Raw genomic sequence first — 26,106 nt, 5'->3', positions numbered from 1 at the left:
GTGTTATCATTTTGTCCAAGACTTAAGGCAACCAGATACAGTCTGCTTTTTAAGCCGTACAAGTCCAATCAATTTCACTTAAATAATTAGTGATTTGATGAGCACAATAGAAGGCCTTCAGTGTAAAGGGGAAATGAAATATGGATCTTCCATAATTTTCCCCCCTTTCCTACAAGACAGGGAAGTCAGTTACTAAGTTTGCCCTGATTTAGATCAGCTTTATGAAAACAAGTCCCCTCCACTCCCCAAGAAAGCTTTAGTAGCTTGAATCCCATGTTTTACCAATCTAAAGCCCAAACATTACTGTGCTTAAAAACAAACAGCTACTTGTGCAGGGTACTACAGAACTTTGGACTTCAGTGTTACAAAACAGCATTACCTTTCGTTTTTCATCATCTGGGTAGGTCCAATAGGAGATACAATTTCCAGACAGCACACACCAGCGCCTATGCCATGCTCCAAATCCACTGACATCTTCAAACATAGTCTTGAAAACAAAAAATTAAATGGGCTAACTTTGTACCTTGAGCTTGGTCTGTACTTAACTGTTTTTCTATCAGAATGGTTCTGTAAGTGCCACCCTTCATAGGACTAAATGAAAGAGAAGGAAAAAAGAATTATACTGAGAGAGGCTTCTACTCAGTGTATTTATTTTCCAGATGGCATAGAAAATTAGCTCACACTGTCATTCTCAGGTGTGCAGCCTTTTGCTAAAAGTCACCTATCATTGCTGTTTAAAATTACCAGATTTTCATGTCAATGGTGATAAGCATTTCCATTATTTTAAAGTAAAGAAGGGTTATTTATAGTATATACATTATGAGTGGTTCTCAAAATATGTTCAAAAAACAATTTATTATTATTAGATATTATTGCTTAGATATTTAAGCAATTTTTGACTTACAAATCAGGATTAAAAAACATGCAGCTATTCAAGAGGCAACACTCAAGAGAGTCCAGTCAGTTCAAAGGAAATTAGAAATTGATTTTTAAATGCTTATGTTGGCAGTTCTTCTACTGGATGCTGGATTTCATCAATTTCAAGCCCTATTTCCTTAGTACTGGAATGGAGAGTTTAGTATCTGACTTCTATTCTTGATATCTCTTGAACTTGTAAAGAACTTTTTTTCCAATTAATGTATGTATTGTGATTCTCACTCTTCACAATTCGGATTATAATTTTCAATGGTGCAGGGAATTTCCAAACCCTTACTCTGAACAAATTCAGTGTGCATGTACACCATTCTTCAGGCTTTACATATTGGATAGTAGAAGCAAATATGGACTTTCTTAAATTAGTACACAGAAACATGGGACAGCAAATACCATAAGCATATGAAATGTTTGCATCTAATGAAATCTGTTCAACTTCAATTAAGTAAAGGGAGACAGAAAGCAGTGTTTGGAAAGAGTCTAAAGAAGTCGTGATTTCCGGAAACACCAAAATAACAGCAAATATTAATGTTCCACTTTCCAAAGCACATTTACTGCCATCTTGTGGACATTTCAACAGTTCCAGCCCTTAGGCCAAGCATCAGCTGCATTTTCTAGGTCCAGTTTTAGAGAGAACTGCACAAGATATTGCTCAAAAAAAAAATACTGTTGTTTCTTTTCATTTCTAAAGGCTGTGAACACAATGGGAAAACCCAATCTTTTGTTTTTATTAGAACACAAAAAGAGTCCTGGAAAATTTTCTGCCATGGAAATTAAAATCTCATCTAACATTACATATTCTAGTGAGAGAAGGTTAACTGAAGTTCAAAATAACAAATAGATAGGCGTTTAGAAGAGAGATAGACACAAACTCTTAAAAGGTAGCCTTAACTTAGACATATTTAGAATATAAACTAAGAAACATTTGTGGTCTGGTTCAGAGGTGAAAACAAAAAAAAAACAAACCCCAAAATAACCACCAAAAAAACTCCCCCCAAAAACACACACACAAAAAAAAAAAAAATCAAGCCAGTTTTAAGCTTCAAACACAGGAGTGACATCAAAAAAATTACTACATTTAATAGGCCTGTAATTTCTAAGGCAGGAGTTTGAAGTGAGTGCAGTAAATACCTTACCAAGAACCCTTTCTCCTCCACCAAAGAGTCCACTTGGCATTTCAACTTCAGATATATATGACCTTCCAAAGGAGACAAAAAGGGAACCTGCAAAATGTAAAACAATCATTTAATTTTGACACCTCTCAACTAACTCTTACCAGTTCAAGCAAGCCACCTACACCAAGATGTTAGCACTGTCTTGCTCTTAGGACCTGCAGCCAGAAAGAAGCAGTCAGACTCAAGCAAGACAGTAATAATCACTTTTGGTTTCTAGTTCATTTAGAAGCTTTCCAATAATTATTTATTAGTTTGCTTAGAACACATATATAAACATGCACTCCTGCTATAAAAAACAGGCACTCCAAGCATGGTTAGAAACAACAGAAGGCACCAGTCCACACCTTTCAAGCTCCTGCCTCAGTTTGACACCAAGCTGTTTTGAAAATATCAAAGTGAGCTTAAACAGGAATGGTACTTGGATACCATACGCATTTTTGACAGATACTAATGTAGTAGTGCCTACTCAGATAAATCCTTGTATAAAAGCAGATCTAGAAAGGGAAAAGTAATGAAAACAGTTCTCAACTGGCACTCAAGGTGTTAAAGACACCGGTTAAGTAATTTCTAACAGAAAAGTTTCCCAGTCCTATCTTTTGCCACTGGAAAAAAAAATAAATTGTAGCTTCATTATTGTACCAGAGGTTAATTAAACAGGTTTTTGATAGTCAAGAGTTTTGAGGAAGAGCATTCACCAAAGCTTTTGAGCTTCCCCCAATCCCTCCACACATAATGCCTCACTACCTTGACTACTCCCATGAAATCACATCCCTTCTTATTTTTTCCCCCCTCACAAGGAAACTGAGGCAAACTGCTAATTCAACAAGCAAATTATGACCTGCACAGCATTCTACACACCATATTCTATTGCTAATCTGAATAAGCAACACAGCTAAGAACCTTGAAAATAAATTTGACAAAAATCAGAAATACTCGTCTTTTATCAGAAAAGTCAGGAAGGTAACGATTCTACTCAAATACTCAAAGAACTGTTTGCCAGGGAATAGGCACAAGCATGTGTACACAGCAACAAAACAGCTTTCAGAACTATGGAATCAACTCCAATGAAATGGAACTAAATTTTGCTAGTTAAGATGAACAGAAATAACCCTCAGTAGTTAAAAGCGCTCATCTGTGGGCCTCTGAGTCCTGCAGAACACCAAAATAGGTGTTGAGGTCAGAAATCGATCACCTTTGATTTGCAGACATCCTGCAGCTTCCTCCCAGACATAAGACACACATGCACAAGCACGTCATCAAATAATTTTTATATGTTAGATCTACTCAGCTAACACAGCATGCATGGCTTGCTCCTGTACTCAACAGGAATAGTGTAGCACAGAAAAATTCTAAACATTAGGCAGGAGTTTGCATGACCACTTGGGAAGCAAAAACAGTAGAACACTTCCATGTAACAAAAATTTTAAAAAAATCCAGGCCTGATGCAACTGATCAGCAAAGACAATTATAACCCTACATGCTATACCAGGGAATTATGGCATATAACCCCAGTAAAGCACAGTAAAACACACTTCTGAGTGAGTGCTTCAAGGACATTTGGCCATTCCCCACTTGGAGTTTAGGGGCTTTGCATCCCCTTTAAGCTTCATGTCAGAAGAGAAGAATCCCATTTATGAAGTTTACCAGTGAAGAACTGTGTGACAGGCAAAGCAAAGAGGTTGTATAACAAACACAACACAGTTTTGCAGAGTCTAAAACACCATCTTGTACACATAATGAGAAAATATTGAGTTCTAGTTAACAATATATCTCTTTCAAAGGTTTAAAGGTGATGGAAAGAAAGCAGTTTGACAAATATCCAGCTAGATAAGAAAGCTAAAGCCCATGATTAGGCTATCTTGCATTCTGGTGTGGTCATACAGGTATTTGCCACAGGAACACAGCTTGCTGTCATAGAAGATTAACTGTAAAGGGCCTCAAGATAACTCAAGAATTTGAAAAACTGGTTTCTTAGGAGACTTTTGATTAAAAATAGGAGATGATAGGTACTAAAATTATCACTTGCTTAATTTCGAGCAAAAACATGAAAATTCATCTAAAACAATTTCTTCTGCAGGACTTAGGTAAACTATTAAGTAGATGGAAATGTTTTCATAGGTTAAAGACAAATTATTTCTGTTAAGGATATCAATTCACATAATTTCTAAAGCCAAAAAAACATACACCAAGCAAAATATTTTAAAGTGCACATTTGTGTACAAATAAGGACCTAATTTTTTGACATGTTTAGTATTTTCAAAACCTTTTGTTTGAAAAAACTAATGTCTTGATATGTCTTGTCAAAACAAGGTTAGAATAAGAAGCAAGGTTATTTAGGTCTAAGAGATTTTAGTTTCTTCAGCAGCAACAAAGTTGAGTTAAACTAACATTTAAGGCTGCCAGACATTTTTCTCTGGTTCTCTTATCAGCACAGCAGCTGATTCTGTGTTCTGTGTAGATTTCCAAAAGCTGGCTCAAATTGCCTGACTGGAAATCTTTAAGAAAAACATTTATTTGTTCTGAAGCAAGAAACACCCTCCTCTAATGATCTAGGAAGAAAAGAGAAACATGCTAGTTAAGGAAAAACCCTAGGTAACCTAAATAACTGAGGTCTAGCAGCATGCTTATTATTGTGAAGGGCAAGGGGTAGAATTCTGCAAGTCTTAAAGGCTCCTAACATCTTGTATTTAGTTAGTAAATCTTTGTAAGCATTTTCTCAGAAGAATAATAAGAAAAGCTGCAGAAAAGGCCAGACAGAAATGAGCAACATGCACTAGGAAGCAGTTTCCTATTTTAAGCTATAAACTAAAGGATCATAGCAACCTTGTCCTGGAACATATAGCCCAAGAGTCCTTTTTCCACCCCTTCAAAATTTATCTAGGGAAAAAAGAAACATGCTCAATACAATTAGTGTCAAATTATGGTCTAGAAGAAAAAAGGACACAGTTACACCTGAGTACATTTTGGTCCTCTATACCCTGAATTTCAACATTACATAACATAAAAGAGAGGAATAACACTCAAAAAAACCCACTCTGGCATCAGTTTGTTCCATATTAGAAATGCATGAAACAAGTTAAAAAGCAGCTGCTTGCTACAGCCATAGGCCAGGTCAAAATATAAATTTTACTGAGGTAGTAATTTAACAAAAAAAAAAACAAAAAAAAAACCCCAAACAAGTCATGAATAAGAATTTCCCTTTTTGCCAGATAACTGTAAGACTGCATCTGCAAAGAAATTAACCAAGTGATAGTTTCCCTGGAATTCTTTCTGAACATAGTGCTTTTGCAATATTTCACTAGTCCAGTCCACTGTCCTGTCATACACTGTAAACCAGTGAAATCCACACCTAAACTGCTGAATATAATGCAAAAGCTGACTCCATTAACTCCAAGAACAAGGAGTTTCCAATAAGGAAGCTATACACAAAGATTTATACATATAGTTCTGGTCAAGAGGAACATTTATGCTGAAGAACCCAAACTGCTACTTCTGAAATTCACATTGCAACAGTGCAATCTAGCCATTAAGTTTGGCCAGCTGTTTTGGTAAAGGAATCTGCTTGTGTGTACAAAAAGTAAAACTTCTAAAATGCAAGTTGGGATTATTAGGATATTTTGTTTTAAGGTTAACACAAACACAACTAGTTCCTGTTTTCTCATCTCTCATCAGAAGCTAATTGCAATAATACTATCATCTCAATAAGATTTGATTAGTCAAAAAAAAAAAACCAACCCAAAATTATTCTTATGCTGCTGTTTGGGTAGCTAAAGCTGTGATTTAGTACTACCATAAGCTGTAGTAACATTTTAGTTAATTTAAACTAGCTTAGGATAGCTGCTGGCATAAACACCTATTAAAATAGGCCTTAGGTATAAGATATTACAAGGTTAGAGATTTCAATGAATGTAAGAATGTATTTTATAAACTTCTTATAGCAAAAGGCAATAAGCATTCTGTTTAGACAAGGAACTAATGTCATAAAACCCAATAATAGCTCTCAAAAAAAAAAAATAAGATAATTTGCTTCTACAAATTTAGTTGGGATATGAAAGGAAAACTCATACTCCTAAATATATTCAAATGGTAATTTTTAGGTCAATTAAGTGCATAAAAATTCAAATACTTCATTATCATTAAAACACACTTAATGCCTTCTTTAGCAATAACTGCAAGACTAGGAGCAACAATATGAAGACCACATATAGAGATGCCAACTGCATACCTCAATTTTTTGTCAGTAAAAGCAAATCAGCAATCAGAAATAAATTCCTCCATTATCTTTGCATAACCATATCTTATACTGAGCTACAGAAATGAAAGAGCATCTGGCATAGTAATGTAAGTCTCCCTGTTTATCTCGAGATTGCATTTAATTCATATGAAATTATATGTAAGTAACAATTATGCAAAAATGTTTAATGCCTATATAAATAACAGATCTCTAAACAATATGTATGTTTCGTTTCTAGGATGGTACTTTTACCTGAAAAGTAAACCCAGACTCATTCACTTTTCTAGTAGTATGCAATTACCTTTGGATTAGTAATCAATAACTTCCATTACCTTGTCCAGTGCAAATTTGGTATTTCCTACAGAAGACAGCGATAACTTGTGGGATCCAACAAGGATGAAATTTGTACTGCGTATGGCATTCGGGCCACCTGGACTGGCCATGGCTGTGAAGAAGAGTTAAACTGAATTCATAACAAAACACAATCAGGATGCTGCCAGGCTTAAAAGAAGAACTTTCTTTGCACTACTGTATGCTTGCCCTAACTCAGTAATCCTAGAGAAGCACTCCTTGCAGTACAGCCCAGCAGCGCATTTAGAGAGAACCTTGATACACACCATTCCTCCTCAGTAGAGTTTTCCTTCCAGAAACAAGCTTTGAGAACATCCACAAAGGAGAAAACAAAGCACTTTAAGTCTAGGGGGAACAGAGAGCATACCAGGGCACACTACAAAGCCCTGCAGTAAGAATGTGACTTTTCAATCTCTTAACCTCTTGTCAAGTGACACACTGCAATCTTCTAGCATTTGTACACCTTTCCTCTGCACTTCCATCAAGAGAAACACACACTGTAGCTCAGGTTCTGGAATCTTACTAGTTGCAGGAGCATGATACACATTCCAGATTTAGTTCATGAGCTCCTTATTGCTGCAATTTCTGCTGAAAGGAGCTCAAGCATCTCATACTTTAGTCAGAGAAGTGTATGTTTTTATATACTTAGAAAAACACTTAAAGATGTTGTTTGTTTCTGTCAAGAGTCAGAAATATATAAACAAGTATATACATGTTATTATATATAAATATATATATACACAAAACACTACAAAAGCAATATTTTGGGATCTGTTAATATTTTCAAATTATTCTGTATTACTTTGTTGACAGCAGACTCTAGTTCTCTACTTTAAAAATCGTTGAAGTAGTTTGAATTCATACTTTCAGGGGAAAAAATGTGAACAGATTTTAAACATAATAGTAATTCAGACATAAGCACAGGACCAGTTTCTGGGCTGGAAAATTTAGTGTTTATTACTCATAAATTGTCATCTGTTTTAAATATTATTTATTGATATAGTAGTTTTGACAGCAAGTGTGGGTTATTCATCCTGGCATAAGATGTTTAGACTTTACTTACCTGGTGTAAGAAGGTTGCTTTTCTAGAAAGAGAGAGAAATAAAAGCTTAGTGAAAAAGTACTTCTGACAGCTTCTACAGAAGACAAATCCAAAGTAAAAAGAAATTAGATTTGAAGTACTTTTAAAAACCCAGTCAAACAAAAAATAATCAAAAAGAAAGTCCAAATAAATGTGTAGTAACTCCGTATTTCCAGTATTACATATGTAACAGAGCTATTTCTTGGCCTGATGACTGAAAAAGCTGGCCGAAAACTAGACAATTTATAGAGCCTTACATAAGGGACAGAACCAACCTATTATGGGTACAGCTTTAATCTATGTGAGAACACAGCCTTTGGAAAGGGTCATGGTCAGATCTTGTTACAATACAACATTAATACCTACCGAGGTAATAGATGTTAATAATCTCTTTGGAGTAATAACCTACAAAAGAAGACAAGAAGATAAATCCATTTGCTACTGAATTTGTCCACCACAGCTGCATGAAAACTATACAGTTTTCATGAAACTACTGGAGGCTTATCTCAAATTTTGAATGGGTACTCATTACTATAAGTAAGTCTTGGGTTTTGACTGGACATACTATATCTCAGTGGAAGAAATGCTAGGTATCAAAGAAATAATTACTGCAGAAAAGTTAAAGCATGCATGAACTTGGGATGATTAGCATATTTAAGAAAATCATTCTTAATAGGCCTTTTTACCTATATAATGGGATTTCAAAGTTGCATTTGCATAACTAAAGGTAAGGGTTAACAATAAAAGTATGGATATGTCAATATATTGCTGTTACACATTATTGTTTTAAAATTAAAATCTCAAAGTTTAAGTGAGACTGTATATTAAACACAAACTGGAATTAAGTGCTCTTTTTGAGGAGGAAAGACAAGTATAAGCAGCTTGTCAAAAAGCAGATATAGGATGCCATTGGCAAACCTATAATCTCGTGTCAGCAATGTACAGTAGCACAAAATAAAGTAGTTTCAAGTAAAAATTCCTTTAAACTACAGCACAGGAAAGAAGTAAACCCTGTGACTTTAAACTTTTATTAGAAAATAGGTGGAAGTTTTCACTGTGGGAAGCTTTCACTGTGCCAGATCAAAGAATAAAGAAATTTCCTATTTCTCCTTGCAGACACAGGACTTAATTACTCATTCCAACTATTTTGAAGGACTCTCAAGTTTGTTTTATCTTGCCAAGGAGGAAATTAGACCTGAGGCCATTAATACACTGAGTGATCTATTAGAATAAAAAGAAAAAAATATACACATCCTCCCCAAAAATAACCCAAAATAAACAAACCACCACAAAGAAAAAAAAAACAAAAAACAAAACAAACCCCAAACCACCTCCAGAAAGGCTTGTTTAGGGTTACCTACCCTTAATAAAGCACAAACTTTTGGATATGCGCACTCTTATCAAAACAATGTTTGCTTTAAAAAGTAAGCATCTAGAGCTTATGCTTAATACTGGGGAGAAAGAGGAGTTTCAGTTGATCAATTAAACCTTTAAGACAAATCAAACTCCAGAGTAGGGCATATCGACTGGCATAGTTTAATTGAAGTGGAATAAAAGGGCAATAAATCACGACTGGAGGCCCCACACCTAACAAACACAGGTCTCCTAAGCATAGCATTTTACAGAACTAATAAGACTTCTTCCCTACCAATATATCTCAGACTCAACCAAGTGCTGCAGGTCCAATCTACTAATTGCTGTAGGTCTCCATAACCCATCTGTCATGGCAGATGTTCCAAGAAGGGAGTAAATAAAGCAACAGATTGTCTAAGACTATCAGTCAGTTCTCCTAGAGCACCTTCTGTTGAAACATTACATACTGATTTTCAGGTTTCATTTACCTTAGATTTATTTGCCTTTTTCCTTTTATCAGTGCTTGTAACTTCTTTTCTCTGCACCTGTAAGGCAAGAAGGTATTGAGAAAGTGCAGCACATCATTCTCCTTTACACCTCCTCCTGACAGGCACTGATACATACCCAACTGTAAACTTCTATATTTATTTCAAAGTCATTTGACACATTGTGCCTAAAAGGGAAGAAGAAAAAACAAATTAAACAAACTGAAGCAGAAAGGTTTTTGTTTTGGTTTGTGGCAGGGTTTTGCAGGGTTGTTTGTTTGTTTTGGTTGGTTTTGTTGGGTTTTAAGCTCCTCTTTACTTCTTCCCTCCTTTTGCTCCTTATAACTGTCCAAGGAGCAAGAAGAGTTTAATGTTTTATCATTTTAAAATACTTTTCAAAACTCAGGTAAGAAAAGGGGAGGGGAGGACAAGGGGCAGATAACATGCATCTACCATTTGTCAGATTGCACCCTCCCGTCACAGATTTCTTGAGTAAATAGCTTTAAGCGAAATGTCCAGTAAAACTGAGTTTTAAAAACAGTTTGCTTATTTATTTTGAAGACTTACTAACAAACAGCCATTTGAACTCACAATACCTTTTTAGCTGACATGTGAGAGTTGAAATTATAGTTGTAAGAGCACTATTGTTCCAGATACCAAAACCAAATAGCTATATAAAATGTTAGTTGCTGCAAAAGAGAAAAACATATCTCAGGCACAGCAATCCATCTGTCATTGCAGGTGTTCCAGGAAAGAACAAAAGGCAGAAAATACAAGAGATAAGATAGCTGATGGGTGGTTGAACAAGTCTAGGTTGCCCTTCTGAGAGAAGTACCTTATGCCTAGTTTTTAAGAAGGAAATAGCTATACCACAAAATCTTTCCACACTTTTTTGGAGAATATGACAATCTCATTAGTAAGACTTCAAATGTTGTTATGCATGCTCCACCATCAGAGTTAAAACTGGTTCAAAAAAGAATTTCTTTAGACTTACATAGTAAACGTCGTAGTAAAAGTAAGAGCATCTCCATTCAGGGAACTGGCAGTACTTGCTAATGGAGTTGCAACCATGTTTTCTGCTCCAGATCTCAGTATTATTACATAGTAGTAATTTCCTGCTTCTGTAAGTACACATCAGATGGTTTGGTTAGCCAGAGGACACCAAGTATCTAAAAAAAAAAAATCCCCAACTACTGCACTGCTATTAAGCACATCTCTCCTTCACCCTACTTAAAATATTGAAAAATTAGTCAGAAGCAGATGAACTGCATGCAATAGCTAAATTTTCATTACCCCTAGATTTCTGAGAACATCAAAGCAGAAGACAAAAAAAAAAAAAAACCCAAGGAGAATGAATCAGAAAAATGTTGGGAGAATGAGGAAGAGAAAAGGAATAAAACTTTGTTTGCTAGTTTTACCTGGCTTTTGAACTGTACCACATACAAAGTCTGCTTTTAGAGGTAGACGCATTTCTGAAATGGAAACAGATCCCCTGGAGGGAGCAAATTCAGTGGATGTAGAAGCAGATTTATTTCTTTTATTATGTGGTCCTTCACTCTTCAGTTTATTCAATTCTTCCAATAAAGCCGTTCTCTTCTCAGCTGCACAAAGAAATTAATTATAGAAAATTATAGTAAAAATAAAAGTACTGAACAACTTTTTCTGTCAGACATACATAAAATGCAACTTAAATATTAATCATTTTACAGTGTAGTAGGAATATAAGGGTCAAGAAAGTTACTTAAGATGTCCTCTTGCCTACAAAAAGAGTAGAGACAGAACAGATACTATACTATCCTGTTCTTTTTTTCCAGGTGAAGAACTATTAATATATGACCACAATGTAACACAATTAATAAGTGGGGAAGAAATTATGAACCCTATGGAAATGTTCATTACAAAGAATTGAACTCGAGTATAAAAACCTACTTGCAAATAGAAGAAGTCTCTCTGCTTCTGCTTCTTCTTGTGACCCTTTCCCATGCTCTTCATCAAAACAGCAGTTCAGAGCTTGACTGGCTTGATAAATCACTGTCTGTTGCATGTTGATCTCATTGTTCAATTCCTAAAGTAAACCAAGAACAAAAATAATTACCAAAAAGAGATTTAGTGTTGAGTTCAAACAAGGAAATGACTCAAGATGAGCATTTTTGGGGGTAATGCTTCAGAAGAAAATCTGATCCATTAGACATCAAACTACAAAAGCCTTGCAGTTTGCCGTTACTTTGGCAAAAGAACATTGCAGCACAACTTTTGTTTTTATCTCAAAGGTAGGTGGGGAGTGAAAGACCCCAATATTGTATGCTCCATATCCCATCTAGTCTTCCCTTCACCAGGGGAAGCAGCACTAGCCAGAAATTCAGCAATATAGATGAACAAAGCACTAGTAAAGATCAGAATATTACCTTCTCAAAGTAGTAAAGTAGGTAATCTAAACCACTACACTAGATACAAATTCTGCCTAATTCAAAGGCAGAGCTAAGACAGATTCTCTGTCTCCTTCTCAGAATAATGGCTTGTTCTCTCCAGATTTAATCTATAACATGATCCTTTTAAGAGAAGCATTAGCTGTTCAAATTATGCATCATCATTCCCTGCCATTAGATATTTATGCTAAGCAACCTAATTTTGCAGTTCTAAGCAGTATGTTAAAGTTCTGGACATTCATGGGGCAATTAAATTCGGAAACAGATTAGAAAAAGGATTTTAAGAAGTATACTAAGTACCTGCATTTTCTTTTTGATATTGACTTGATCAGATGGACCATTTCTTCTCATCTCTAGTTTGGAAGCAACATCTTCTTTGCGAACAATTATTTGCTTTATTGAAGGACGATCAGTTTCCTTAAATCTTTGCGATCTATATGCATCCACACTTTTAAAAAAGGAAATCCCACAAAATGTTACACAGGTGTGCCAAGCTCTCCTTAAAATATATATATATATAGGTAGATAGATATAGATACGTATCATATATTGAAGTTTTCCAAAGTTGCCTAAATGGAAAGTTTATTTAATGAAAGCATTCTATCAGCTAATTTTAAGTAACATAAAAGACAACAATCTTTGATAAAGGCTGAGATCTTGCAAAAAAAGCTTGATTTGTAGTTTCAGTTTGAGCAGTATGCATCATTAGAAGAGTTAAAAAAGACAGTGTTTTAAGATGTACACTTATAAAATCAGGGGGTGGGGCATTATGTTTATTACCTGTAAGGGAGATTGCGATCTTCTGACATAGAGCCAATACTGTCTCCAGATTCTGCCCTGGGAACTCTAGTCCTTTGGAACTTCTCAGACTTCAGACTTACATCACTGATACTGCTACCTTCCTCAGTTGACTTAGGAGAACCAAAGGCCTGAGGAAAAGAAAACATTATATTACAGATATCTGTTCACATAATAATAATAATCTGTTTTCTCTCTCCTTTAACTTGTTTTACATATAAACAGAATTTGCTTAATACTATTTAATGGATGATATTTTACAAATATGGACAAAGAGCAAGTTTATTTAAGGACACTAGCAGATTATGAAACTCAATAAAGTGCCACTGTTATTTTCCAAATCAGTACAGCTACCTAATTACTTCTCTTCAGATTTTTCATCAGCATTCACTCCACTGAATGCATACATACCACAGAAAGTCCAGTATAGTTTTGATTTATCAGAAGACCATTTGTTTAGCAGAGCATCCCATATGCTACACTAATGTTAGAAAAAAATAATTTTGCCTCATTATGCTTTCATTAGCAAAATATCATTTGTAACTTCTTTATTTGCCTGGATAGCCTAATACTAGAAAATATCACAGCTCACAAGCCAATTGGACATCTCTGTGTGATAAACAAGCGCTTCCTCACCCTCCCTGTGTTTTTACCTCTGAGCCAACAGATTCCACTAGAGGGGTTAACAGAGACATTGATGAAATGTTCAGTGACTCTTCCTGCTCATCCTCATCACTTTCACCTTCCAGGCTCATGCTCATTTCTTTCTTCAGCTTTTCTATGTCTGGACCATCCTCTTGAAGAATTTCAAAAATCTCATTTATCACTTTCGAGCTATTCATCTCATCATCCGCACGCATTTTGCCCTCAAATACTTCATCTGAAGGGTGACATTTTAAAATATATTAGTAGCATCAAAACTCTCATTAAAAAGAGAAGCAAACTCATTTGGCTTTTCAAGCAAGCTTGACTAAAAGGCACTTCTTACAGTCAGTCATAGAGAACCTAAAAGCACACCTCCATGGCTATTTTAATACAATATTTTTACATATGCTGCATAAACAATGCAGAAAGGCAATGAAAATACGCACATTTTAGACAAATTTCCATCTTTTATTTCAAATACATCTGAAACCTAACTGCAAGTCCGACAGTAGAGCAATCATTTCTGTCCTTTCCCAATGAACTTTTAATATCAGATTTTTAATACTCCTCAAAGACTTGAATGGCAGGAGAGAAGGATTATGTATGATAAAAGAAGTTTCCTAATTTGTTTTATATAAACCTCATTACAAAACACATGGGGGTCAGCAAATGTATGGTGGATTCATTGTTCAGACTTGAAGGATATTAACACTGTCCTCAACAAGTGGCAATGGAGAGCTAAGTCATTAATATACATCTACTCAATACAAACCTTTTGGTTTCTCATCAAGTTGTTCAAGTTTTGAGACAGGCATCACTTTTACAGGGCTCTTTGACTCAGCAATCTTCAGAGGACTGGGTTTATCAGCCTCTTCACATTTAGAAGTATCTAAAAGGTTCATAAAGAAAAGTATTATGTCTAGCGTTTATTTTAGTTATTGAATTTTAGAAGTTTTACTAACTAAAAGGCCATTAGATTAAATATTCCAGTTCATGTTGAAAAAAACATTAGAATACCCTCCACAACCTGTACACCTAGAGTTCTATCTTATAATCAGAAAACTGACATCACAAGAAACAATGCTGAAACCATAGCAGAGTGCAGACACTCAAGAGCAAAAAGAGAAAATTTTAAAAAGACCAAAAAAAATCTAATACACAGAAACCACTGCAATTTTTCTAGAAGGACATTTGATAGATCTTACAAGCAAACAGGCTTCCAAGAGTGTTAACTATATTCACACTTTTATCACAGAGACCTAAAGATCCTTCTGCTCAGTAAGAGCCAGAAAGGATATCAGGAGCACCTCACAATCCTTTTCATGTGTCCTACCATAAGAATTAATATCATAGAGGGATACTGACAAAGGAAGAATTCCCTCCCATTAGATTCTGGTGGAAATTTGGATACTCAGGTATAGGATAGACTAAATATGTAACTGACAATTCTCATTCACTCCCCTGCGCTTAACCTCCATTAAAGTTTGAAACATAGGTATATCCACTGAAGAACAAAAAGATGGTCTTGCCTTGCAGTCCTTCCAAGTGGTATAGAGTGCAGAGTACTACTATCATACAAGAAGATTTAGATCAGATAATCGGTAACCAAATAAGAGGTCCAGTGACACATATCAGTGTTACTGGCCTCTTTCTCTGCTCATGAATATCAAGTGCAGTGTCCCTGTTCAGCACTAATCACAGGTAAACTGTGACAGTTCTCACCCGAAGACTCCACGCTGGGAGACTTTGCTGGCCTGTCACTTGCTGATGTGTCTTCTGATGATCCAAGAGCAGAGGCATCTGAACTAGGAGGATGTTTTGGACTAGCCTGAGATTGGCTTTCCTGGCAAGAATAAAAGCAGAATGCATTCAGTAGGTAATGTCGAAAGTGACAAAAAAAAACTACCAGAAAGAAACACATTTTAACATCTGCTAGGAAAAAGAGCTTTCCTATCCAGTACCCTATTTATTTATCTAATATTACTTAGCTGAAGCAGTAAATATTAAATATTTGCATGAGGAGCTCTTTTGCTTTTCCAGTTAAAAAATATAAAATCCCCCAAACTTAATATCATCAAAAAGTAAATAAATCAATTGGCTTAAAGCAGTTTCACTTGTCTTAGTTGATTCTACAAGTGGTAAAAAAACTAATAATTTGCTAATCATACAGTCTTGTGCAGCCTGGGCAGTCCCAACATAAAGGTTTTTATCCCTTATTTACATTTCCACGTATACTTCTGTATTCAGAATACATACAGCAATTCAGAGTACCATATTTTGATTTATGAGGTAGCACATTACCATTTTAGCTTCTGGAAGTTTCCTCTTTGAACTGTCACTTTTCTCCGCACTCCACAGATTGCCCCTATCAAATCGGCCACGAAGGCATGCAAGTTCTCGCTCACGTTCCTAAAGAAATGAAGGGAAATGGGAGGAAAGCTGACAGCTTTAAGATGTCACAACATTTCAGATTCCTCCAGTAGGAGTACAACAGTAACAACCTTCCCAAAGCTTGTAAGCTAGCTATGGATGTAACAAGTCATACCTGCTTAAGCTGAAGCGCTAAACTGGCAGTAGAGGAATTTTCATTTTGTTTGAGAAGCCTCTCCTGGATTGTCCTTGTATTTGGGGTAACAACGGGTGTTCTGCACCCTGGAGTATTCGGAGCAGGGCTGCGTGCGCTACGCTCTTGACAACGCTCCCCAAAGCGTTCCAGGAACGGCTTAATTCCTGATCCCCCTACAAGAACAATTGTTTAGCCTTGAAAAAAACTCCCAAAATTAAAGAAATCACTGCAATTTTGTATCCTGATGAAGGTGCCCAGAGAAGCAATTAAGCTGTCTCCTTTACAGCTCTTGTTCCATTATACTTTATACAAACTGAACCTGAAATGCAAATTGTAACAGTCATGTTAATAAAACACTAAATCAAAGCAAGTAGATGACTCTCTCTTACTACAGCCCACATGTAATACACCAGTTATTTAAACTGGTTTGCCTTTTCCAAATTTCCTCTACTACCAGCTTCACTTTTATCTTTCACAGAAATAAGCTTTCTAGTTCATAAGGAGGATATGTTGTTTGGCACCCACCCTGCTTGATTGAGATTGTTTTAGTGTCAGCATATCTAAAACTTGCTTTTCTGACCATCATTTTTAAGAGTTCAAGCTGTTAGTCCAGGTTTCTGACATAATAAGCCGTTGAATTTAAAACTGAGGTTACTCACTTATTTTGACATCAATGCTATCACTAAAAATAAACACATGACAAAGTTAGAGCACCTTTGTGGCACCAAGCTTTGATTTCTTCTAAATATGCAGGCTCTTAACATTCTATCAAATGGATACATATCGTCTCCAACAATCTGAAATAAACTTTGAATAATCTTAGTTAACATGTTAGGCTGCTCTTGCTCTTAAGAGTTACTAAAACCATGTCCAAGAAAAAGTCCCCGGCAAAATACAGAACCTGTACAACTTACAAGAATTCATCAGCATTTTACTAAAGTTACAGCTGGAAAGGGGTATTATCTGGTATGATACCTTAAATTCTTAACTAAAATGTAGTTTTCAACACAGTACATGTGGGCCTAATTCAAATGACAATTTACTGAAGCCAAAAAGCAGCCTACCTGGTGTTGTGGGTTTACCCTTCGGTTCAAGTTGCACATGTGTTCCTTTGACTGGCTCTGCTTTGGACTGAACTGGTTGAGGCAAAGCTGACTTCGCTGTTTGTGTACGCTCTTCAGTTTTCCAAGGACTGCAGGGATTGTCTGCTGCTCGTCGTTGTACTTCAGATTCTTTAGAACAGGGAGCAGTAACTCTTGAAGATTGTGTTAAAAAATTGTTTGGATCCTTAACAAGGGAAAAAAAAAAAAGACATTCTTATTCTCTCAAGAGGAAAAAGAATGAAAGCACTCTGCATAGCATACTATCACCTAATTTACCTATTCCCTTAACAAAAGAAAAAGCCAAAAACAAGTGTTAAGCTTTTAGTAACTTTTTTTTTATCCAGTATTTCAAATTGTTTCATCATTTGATTCCAGGTGCTCTTGCCAGCTATTTCAAGTATTATTCCACATTACCCTAAACAAGAACACACATAGCAGATATTTTCAATGCAGAAATTGCATAAATTGAACAATAAGTGTCTGGTATTTACTTCATCATTGTGATTGAGTCTTTGTGCAGCAATAACATTTACAATTTCAGTCTATCAACTACATGAAGTTACAGAGTGAAACGAAGTATCTCTGTAACAAGCCCCCCTTCTGATGGTCAAGAGCAGCAATCAAGTACGTCAACATCAACAAAACACATAAGTACTCTCATCTTTAAGTCTCAATAAAAGGAATTCTAAGATGTTTCAGATCTGTTATTAAAAAAAGAGCATGTGGGACTGCAATAAAGCAGAAGTTGTAAATAGACAGACTGCCCACACCAAATCTTAAAATTCAGATTAAACAGTTATGTGCTAACATTTGTCCACCCCAATACAATACTCAAATCAATTTTTAATCAGCAACTAAATCAGACACTCACCGCTCTCTTTGAGTTTGCTGGTTTATTAATAGAAGCCTCAACAAGCCTTTGAGAACAGGATGCAGCTTCCTGCTTTACACTGCTACTATTGATTCTAGCAGATGCTTCACTTGTAGTGGACAATTTGGATAAACAAGTAGTGCCAGGCTGTTCTTGTGCATTGTTTTGCTTTGCAGATGGATGACTTAGGTCATCTTCCCAGGAACCAATTGTAGCAGCAAGGTTAGCTAAACGGCCTCTTCTTCCAATAGAGGTTTCACTTGCCAGGGCATTAGAGGTCTGCTTAGGTGGAGAAACAGACAGATCTTTTGACAGGAGAGGAGACAGAGGAACACATTCAGAGGGATCTGGAAAAAAAGAAAACACATTTATTTTACTAATAAAATATATTGAGATATAGTTGCATCTTTTGCCTTATATTATATATTGAGATTATCAAGAATTAGATGTTCCTGCCATCAACAGAATCAAACTACTAGCCCTGGAGGCATTAAGATTAAACAAATTAAATATTTTTAATTAAGCAGTTTACTAATTTTCTGTCAGTGTTGTGAGGAGCAAGGTATTAGACTAGTAGGGAAAAAAAGTTTAAAACTAAAAAAGAAAGTAAAAAAAAGTTTAAAATTGTAGACAACAGCTTCAATATTTTAGGCCTGCCCCCCTATTATCTTAGAATTCTTTAAGAAAACATTAACCTTCCCACACACAAAATTATGCTTTTCTAGCCAACATAATCATCAATGCAAACACTGAGAGACACCAATGGTGCTCAGCAAGTGAAACATACCCTCACTATCCCAGCAGCGCCGCTGTTCTGCCAACTTCTGCATACGTGTTTTGACTGAAAGGGCTGCAGGAGTTTCCGACGTGGTATTTGGTTTGACTTTCTCAAGAGGCTGAAGCAATGAAGCTCTGTTAGAAGCAGTTTCGTGTGATTCTGAAGTCATCTGAGGAGAAACATGGCTTCTGGAACTTGAAGGAACTGGCTGTATGTTCTCTGAACTGGATGCTTGAGTCTCCGTATCGTTAGGGCAGAGCCTTTTTGATGGTGATGGCTTTGTATCTGGTTTTACTGGATAGGTCAGAGTATTCAAGCAAATTAGTATTCAAACAATCCAAAATGTTTTCCAACAACACAAAATTGTAGTGCAAATAAAGTTACGATTTATGAATACCGCGATATGCCTCCCATAAAAATGCCTCTCCCAAATCTACCAAGCACAAAGCACTCTCTTTGGCATTACACAATTATTTCTAAATAGCTTATTAATGACCTGGCACATCTGCTCTCAGGTCCAGCTAAACACGAGCTAGTACTAGTGGCCAGATCACTGCATCCATCACTCTTTAATTTAGGATAAATGCACAATGTTTTCACTTTCCCTTTGGAAAAAAGATGTGACTTGGATCAAAACAATCTTTATTAAACGTGCTGCAAAATACCTTCGTCACCAGGAAGAGGTGCCTGGTTACCAGTTTCTGCCAAAGGCTCTCTGGCCCTCTTGGTCTGCATTGTGGGTCTCACCCCCGCCTTGGGCCGCTCTGCCATTTTCCTCTGCAGATTCTCTCGCCTGGCGCGCGTTCTTTCGAGGAGTTTCTGAGTGGTCAACAAGGCATGTGTTACCAGACATTGCAGTGTGTTAACTGGTAACAGCTCAGAGCAAAAGATGTTGGAATTCTGTTTAGCATAAATAGCCAGAAGATTCCAAATTTCAGTCATTTAATCAAATATTGTCCCTAACTAGGTTGGCTCTGAAAGAAAATCAGGATAAAGACACAAGCAATGGCAAAATTAAAGAACAGGGACTCCTATAGACCACAAAGTCATCAGAAACGTTCAAAAGTAATTTTTCTTTTTATCCTGAATCACCACATGACAGTCTTGATCTGTAAAGTATTGCTAGCAGGATTTTCTGACACATTACTAAAGCATCTGGTCAAGTCACCTGACAGGCACTAACCCTCTAACAAAATAAACATTGAAGGGATTGTCAAGACTTTGTAAAAAAGTTCAACAAATAAAAGTGTGGCTGTCAATATTAAAGAGAAAAATTGCTATTACACCTTCTAAATCAAAAGTTGGATTTCTTTGCCTCAAGCTCAAATTTTAAGAATAGACAGATATTATACCTAGCTATATTATGGTAAATAGCCTGTTTATTAAGATATAGCGATACAGAAAAACATACAAAGAGATACCAATTAAGCTACACAACATTCTTTTTCATTCCCTACCCATTGGAAATTTGAGTACCCTGGTTATGTTCCATATGAAATAGTTGTTTTAGTCAATGTTCCACACTACTACAAAGTGATTCCTTACAGTACTCAAGTTTAAAACAGGTTGCAATTTGTTTTAAATGTAGCATTTGTAAGTCATTATCACCCAGTTTGATCAAACCTAAAGGATACTTAATGACTCTTTTGATCTAAGCTTTAAGGTTGAGACACAAAATTGTGCAATTGAACTAATGGCCTTTTAAGGGAAGCATATAAACTGCACTTGTTTGGTGGCACATAAATTATTGTGAGAACTGTGCCAGCCATTATCTGTCCTGTGGCACAGCAATTAAATACACATTTCACATTTTTAACTGTCTAAGGCTGAAGTCTTAAACAATGTTCCATTGTAGGGCAACACAGGACGAATAGAATGGCAATCTCAACAGTTTTTTTGTGAAAGCAAATCTCAGCTTTGCTAACTTTCACAGAAGAGGAGGAATTTGGAAAAAAAAAAAATCCCCAAAACAAAATGCATTAAATGCCATGAATGCCTTCAACGCAGGTTCCATGCTAGTTGTGTCCACAGGTCAATATTCCTTACTTCCAAAATGCAGAGCTACAAAGCACATGTAACACCCACATAAAAAAATCCTAAAGGCGATTTAAATTAACAGTTCTTCTTGCAAAAAGTGGAACATGTCTTACAAGAGTTCTTGTACTGTCCTGCAGTTCTATTCAAATGGAGTCACATTCCTTTCTGTTTTGTTAGTTGAGCAAAATAGTTTCAGTTGTTACAAATGAGATGTCACTTCCCAAGAATGCACGCCTCTGTTGTTCAGCTACAGCTCCTATTGGCTTCTTGCATCTCAAATTTTCCATTCAACTGCCATAATTCCAACGGTGCTGCTACACATGATGAGTAAGCCACACTCCACAACTTGAGGCTAACTTTCCAAGTTCTTCAACACAATATTTTCTACAAGTACATTCTCTTTGTCTGATGACAAAGTTTCAGAATATCATAGAGGTCTAAAATCCTAGAATAAACTGATATGGAAGAGACCCCCTAGAAATCCAGCTCCTGACCCTGCACAGAACAGCCAAAATTACACAAGGTGCCTGAGACCATTATCCATTTTACTACATCAAGGAATCTGAGCTCCTAAGTTAAAGTCAGAGGATTACTGTGTCACAAAAGCACTTTCTAAAATTCAGAGAAAAACCTTCCCACTTCAAACGTTAATGGACAACCTCAGTTTTTCAAAAGCATGTTTTAAAGTACATATTAGAGAAAATACTCAGGCCCATATATGATAACAAGAATTTCTTCTAATTACACAGCTTTACTAGCAGAATAGAGCAAAGGGAGCAATTAAAGGAATAGTTAACTTCAAACCTCACATTTGCAAATTTTCACCAAACAAATGCATCCCTTATTTCTCTTTGCTCGTTGTCCTTGCTAGGAAACCATACTTGCCTCTATGAACGATAAAAACTACTGCAAAGTACAAAATAACCTAGACTACTTCTAACATTCTGTAGCAACAAAAACAGAACCTTTTGTGCAAGAAGGGTGAGTTACAAAATCAGCCACAAAGTCACAAATAGCATGTTAATTGTGATCTTGAAAAGTACCCACTGTACCATTTCCTCTGTGCAATCTGTATTAAAAATTTGGTTGAGATTCAGAAGGTTATTAGCTGTTTTTGCAAGATTAGCCAAAAGAAACATTATTTTAGAACAGATTTGAAAGCATTCCACTGAATACAGCAAGATTTATTTGAGCTTAAATTCACTGACAGAGAGACAAAATTTAACACTGTAAAGGGATCGGCATACACTGAATTACACAGTATGATTTGGCCAACTACAGCCCGAATTATGCTGTTTTACATAATCAACATTTATAATGCTTCACCAAGTCACTGCAAGTAACAGAGCATGGAAACTTGTAGACAGATATTATCTGAAAACAGTTCGACTAATGGAAGGTTATATTAAAAGAAAAAAAATAGCAACACAAAACACAGAACATAAAAATCAGTGGTAAAAGACTTTCTTTTCACAGAACTTCGGGGAAAGTTACTAAACTTCAATACTTGGACACTACCACTGGTCAGAACTTTACACAACAATGGAATGTCCTCCACAGCAGAAATGTTCTTGATAAGGTGATTTCTTATGCACTCTGCAATACTGGCTAACACATGAATGAAGTTTACTCTGGGGAGTGGCCTCACGGTTGGTCATTTTCAAAGTATTTCAAAGTCAAGAAGGGCGTGTACAGGTTGGAATATCTCCCAGGATGCAAAACCATTTTAAACTCGATTCAGTAGTCCGGACTCGAAGTTTATTTAAGGCAAGCTGGATCATGTCACTCACTACCAATTAAGGAAGGAGGTTTTAGGTGTTTACACTTAGCAAGACTTTACATGGGGGTAGGGTAGAACTGCCATGGAATAACACATTTAGTAAATCTGTTCAGATCAACACCTTATGTTCATTTTTCAAAATCAGATCTGTGAAGTCACCTTTTCCAGGCACTCAAAAGAGATAAAGAATGTCAGTTTGCTAAACAGATTGTTTACAAGGGGAGGACAGAGTATTACATCAATGCATATGATTTGAGGTTGTTTTCAAGTAGTTCAGGTTTTATTTACGCAGGCTGTGGACTGAAGACCCTTTTTACTATGGCATTCCTCAAAGCAGTCACAAGACAGCTTTAAAACTATAGCTCTGACATGAAATCAGAGTACAGCATAGCATCTTCATACAGACTCAAAGCGGCCAATTCCTCATTTTACAATTTCGCCTGTGTAAATCTTAAACACACACACAGCCAGTTTTCTTTAAAAAAAAACAAAAAGAGGAACTGTGCCTGACAAAGAAAGTGACCAATCACAGGTGGCAAGAGTGCCAAATGCACTTTGCATTTTTTATAAAATATAAAAATGCCAAATGCATTTTTTATCAGACGGTCTCGGCTTTGGGCAGACTTATGATCCGACCTTTAGGCAAGGCAGGCACATAGCATCGACAGCGCTCCCGTCTGCTCCCAGGGTCCCTTCCATCCCCGCTGGAAATCTTATCTGCCAGGCACGCATGAAAGGCAAGCGCCCGGCTTGGGAAGGGCCTCTCCTCCGCAAACCCTTGTGGCAATCACCCGTACGTGCTCTCTCCTCTCCCGGCAGGATCTGACACAGCCCGGGCAGCCCCAGGAGCGGAGGCACCGGCAGGAGCAAGGTGGGCCGGGGCAGCGAGGGGCTCCCGGCTGTAGAGAAAGGGTCGCTGCAGGCCCGCAAACCCCGCTGCGAGAGGGAACGAGGCTGGCTGACAGGGCTCAGCCTGGAGCAACTACCCGCCCCGAGAGCGCGGCACAAGGAGCGGCTCCGCTCCCTTCAGACTCCAACCGGCCCCTTCCCTGCCCTGTGACCCCGCGGTCCCCGACATTGACAACCCGCCGCCACACCAGCTGAGGAGGCGAGGAGGCCGGGCCGTGTCCTCACCTCGGTGAAGGGGTCCATGGCTGTGCCGGTGCCCGTCCGCTCAGGGTTCGCTCACCAAAGCCGCCGCAAACAGCCGCACCTCCGCCCCAACCGCTCCCGGGATTTGAATTTCAGCGCCCGCCGCGCGCAGGCACGACGGGAAGAGGGGGCGGTGCCCGCACGCGGGCGCTGATTGACAGGAGCGCCGCCCAATCCGGCAGCAGGCGGCTGCGCGCGCCCCCGCCCGGGGGAGCTGAGGGGTCCGGCGGAGCGGCGGGAGGGCGGATGCGCGTTGCCGGCCTTGGAATCGCCGCTGGATTGGTCATCTGCGCCACCGGGTTCTTGGCTGACCCTGCCTGTGGCCCTGCCGCCTAAGGCTTCATCGTGTTCCGTGTCCGGAGTCCGTCCAGCCATGGCTGCCCTGTCACAGAATTTGTTAGGCAAAGAGCTGCGAGATCATGGAGTCCAGCCTACGGCTGAACACCACACCGCCAGCCAGACCATGGCACTGAGCGCCACGGCCAGTCCTCAACACCTCCAGGGATGGGGCCTCAGCCACCTCCCGGGCAGCACATTCCAATGGCTAATCACTCCTTCTGTGAAGAAATTCATCCTAATATCTAACCTAAACCTCCCCTAGCCTATTAAGGACTATTGAGCTCACGTCCTCACTTTCTGCTCCCCCACGCTGACAGCCCCTCTTCGAATTAAGACGCTTTTAACTCCTTTACAGGGAAGTAGAGCAATAGTGCCTAGTTAAACACACATCTTGCTGCAGCTGCTCGTTAGGAATGTGCCTTGGCCCTTTTCCACTGGAAGATTTTTCGCCTGGAATTGTCATGGTGATGTCAGCAGAAAACATAATTTTTTTGTGTGACAAATTAATGCAGAGGCACTTACCCCAGTGTAGCTGTGAAACTTGCAGATCCCTTTCGTGATTCTTGAGTTTCTCCTTGTGCTACAGCCTGTGGGTCTCCTGAAACCTCACCCACCACTTCCTACAGCTGTACACTGCACTATTTCACTAGCACACCTTTCTCAGTGAATGTGGAATTAGCAGGGACCCACTGCTTGCTGAGGTTCACTCCTTGTTATCCATGAACCACTCCAAATGCCCTTCAAATACGTCTTCAGCATAGTCAGAAATACAGCTTGTTTTTTTCATATCTGCCATTCTCATTGGGAGGCTGCTATAGGCTGCCTGCCCAAATAAATAAACCTTGTCAAATTTCCAGTCTATCCATACATTCTGGACCTTTTTGCTCCTATGCAAATAGTGTTAATTACTTTGCATGAATGCCTTTCTTCACTATTGCTGTGCTTCTTGCCTCTTCGATTATTTATAGGCAGCAGTCTTTTTTTCTTTCGGGCTTTATTTTGCCTTGCTAAACAAACCAACACTCTTCTAATTGTCCCTCATTAAAAAATCTTCCCAGTGTCTTATTTGCAAACAACACAGCATCAGTGTGCAGCAGAATCTAAAAATACAGTATCAAATAATACTTTTCTGAAGATACCTTCAGATTGGACACTGGCAAACAAGCATCTCTGCACTGTTCTCAGATAAACATGGGTTGGAACAGTCTGAGGTCTAGCATCAGAACTTGCTCACACACCAGGCAGAAAATTAGGACTTACCAGATGGGATTTGTCACTCATTCATAATCTATGAACCAGCCTGTTCAGTGGTAAGAAAGAGCAGGCTTTATTTCCTTCAAGAGAAACTAGGTTTAGCTATCACTGGTAAACAACAGAAACATTCCTTTAATGGAGCAGTAGAGAATCAATGCAGGAAAGCACCAGAAGACAAAATAGGCAATATGGAGCTCAAAGTCATTGACAGAAAATAGAGAGAATTACCATTAATTCATGGTGGCATTTCTCCTGCCACCCCAAAGGATGCAAAAGTCATGCACAATTTGAACCCTCTATACTATTACTATACAGTATTACAGTATTACAGCAATCTAAACATGCTTTCTGCTTTACATGTGGGTCTGTGACATATATACAGTGAAGCTCCATCTGTCCTTGGTGAATTTCCAAATGTGGCTCCATGCATTGCTGATGTTTTTCAAATGACACAGCATAGCACATGATGCTCAGCCTGGGGACCAGCAGAACGGGTGTGGCTGCACTGTTAGTGCACCTTAGGGTGTGTAAATAATGCTGTTTATTTAATGTTGTCATATGCTAATTGCTATTATTAAAAAGAGGAAAATAATTATTCTTAATCTGTGCAATAAATTTCTTGTAAAATGTATTTTTATGCAGTGTACTCTGAAAAATTAAATGTAGATTCCTGGGAGTGTATAACAGCTTAAATCAATGCAGTATATATGTGACAAATATCCTTCCCTTTTGCTCTCTACAGAGC

General features: G+C 37.7%; 1 protein-coding gene across 2 annotated transcripts in view; it reads right to left on the bottom strand.

Annotated features, from left to right (window-relative positions):
* The window catches only part of ANLN (anillin actin binding protein), a 28,665-nt gene extending 4,807 nt beyond the window's left edge, over positions 1 to 23,858 (bottom strand). The window contains exons 1-23 of one of the 2 annotated variants that reach the window (XM_015618445.3): positions 23,751 to 23,858; positions 19,465 to 19,618; positions 18,809 to 19,093; positions 18,022 to 18,368; positions 17,112 to 17,334; positions 16,027 to 16,220; positions 15,783 to 15,890; positions 15,204 to 15,324; positions 14,254 to 14,370; positions 13,490 to 13,716; positions 12,819 to 12,967; positions 12,339 to 12,486; positions 11,542 to 11,677; positions 11,031 to 11,213; positions 10,607 to 10,733; positions 9,752 to 9,800; positions 9,616 to 9,672; positions 8,141 to 8,179; positions 7,757 to 7,778; positions 6,675 to 6,787; positions 4,932 to 4,985; positions 2,070 to 2,156; positions 380 to 487 (exon numbers count right to left, since the gene is read on the bottom strand). In XM_015618445.3, the coding sequence (XP_015473931.1) occupies positions 380 to 487; positions 2,070 to 2,156; positions 4,932 to 4,985; positions 6,675 to 6,787; positions 7,757 to 7,778; positions 8,141 to 8,179; positions 9,616 to 9,672; positions 9,752 to 9,800; positions 10,607 to 10,733; positions 11,031 to 11,213; positions 11,542 to 11,677; positions 12,339 to 12,486; positions 12,819 to 12,967; positions 13,490 to 13,716; positions 14,254 to 14,370; positions 15,204 to 15,324; positions 15,783 to 15,890; positions 16,027 to 16,220; positions 17,112 to 17,334; positions 18,022 to 18,368; positions 18,809 to 19,093; positions 19,465 to 19,618; positions 23,751 to 23,768 (3,066 nt within the window). In that variant the 5' untranslated portion in view covers positions 23,769 to 23,858. The remainder of the gene's footprint in view (positions 1 to 379; positions 488 to 2,069; positions 2,157 to 4,931; positions 4,986 to 6,674; positions 6,788 to 7,756; positions 7,779 to 8,140; positions 8,180 to 9,615; positions 9,673 to 9,751; positions 9,801 to 10,606; positions 10,734 to 11,030; positions 11,214 to 11,541; positions 11,678 to 12,338; positions 12,487 to 12,818; positions 12,968 to 13,489; positions 13,717 to 14,253; positions 14,371 to 15,203; positions 15,325 to 15,782; positions 15,891 to 16,026; positions 16,221 to 17,111; positions 17,335 to 18,021; positions 18,369 to 18,808; positions 19,094 to 19,464; positions 19,619 to 23,750) is intronic. The other variant, XM_015618446.3, reaches the window with a different exon arrangement.
* Positions 23,859 to 26,106: the final 2,248 nt, after the last annotated feature.

The sequence above is a fragment of the Parus major genome, chromosome 2, assembly GCF_001522545.3.
Source record: "Parus major isolate Abel chromosome 2, Parus_major1.1, whole genome shotgun sequence".
NCBI lineage: Eukaryota > Metazoa > Chordata > Aves > Passeriformes > Paridae > Parus > Parus major.
The sequence above is the reverse complement of the archived record's forward strand: the minus strand, read 5'-3'. Positions and strand labels throughout refer to the sequence as shown.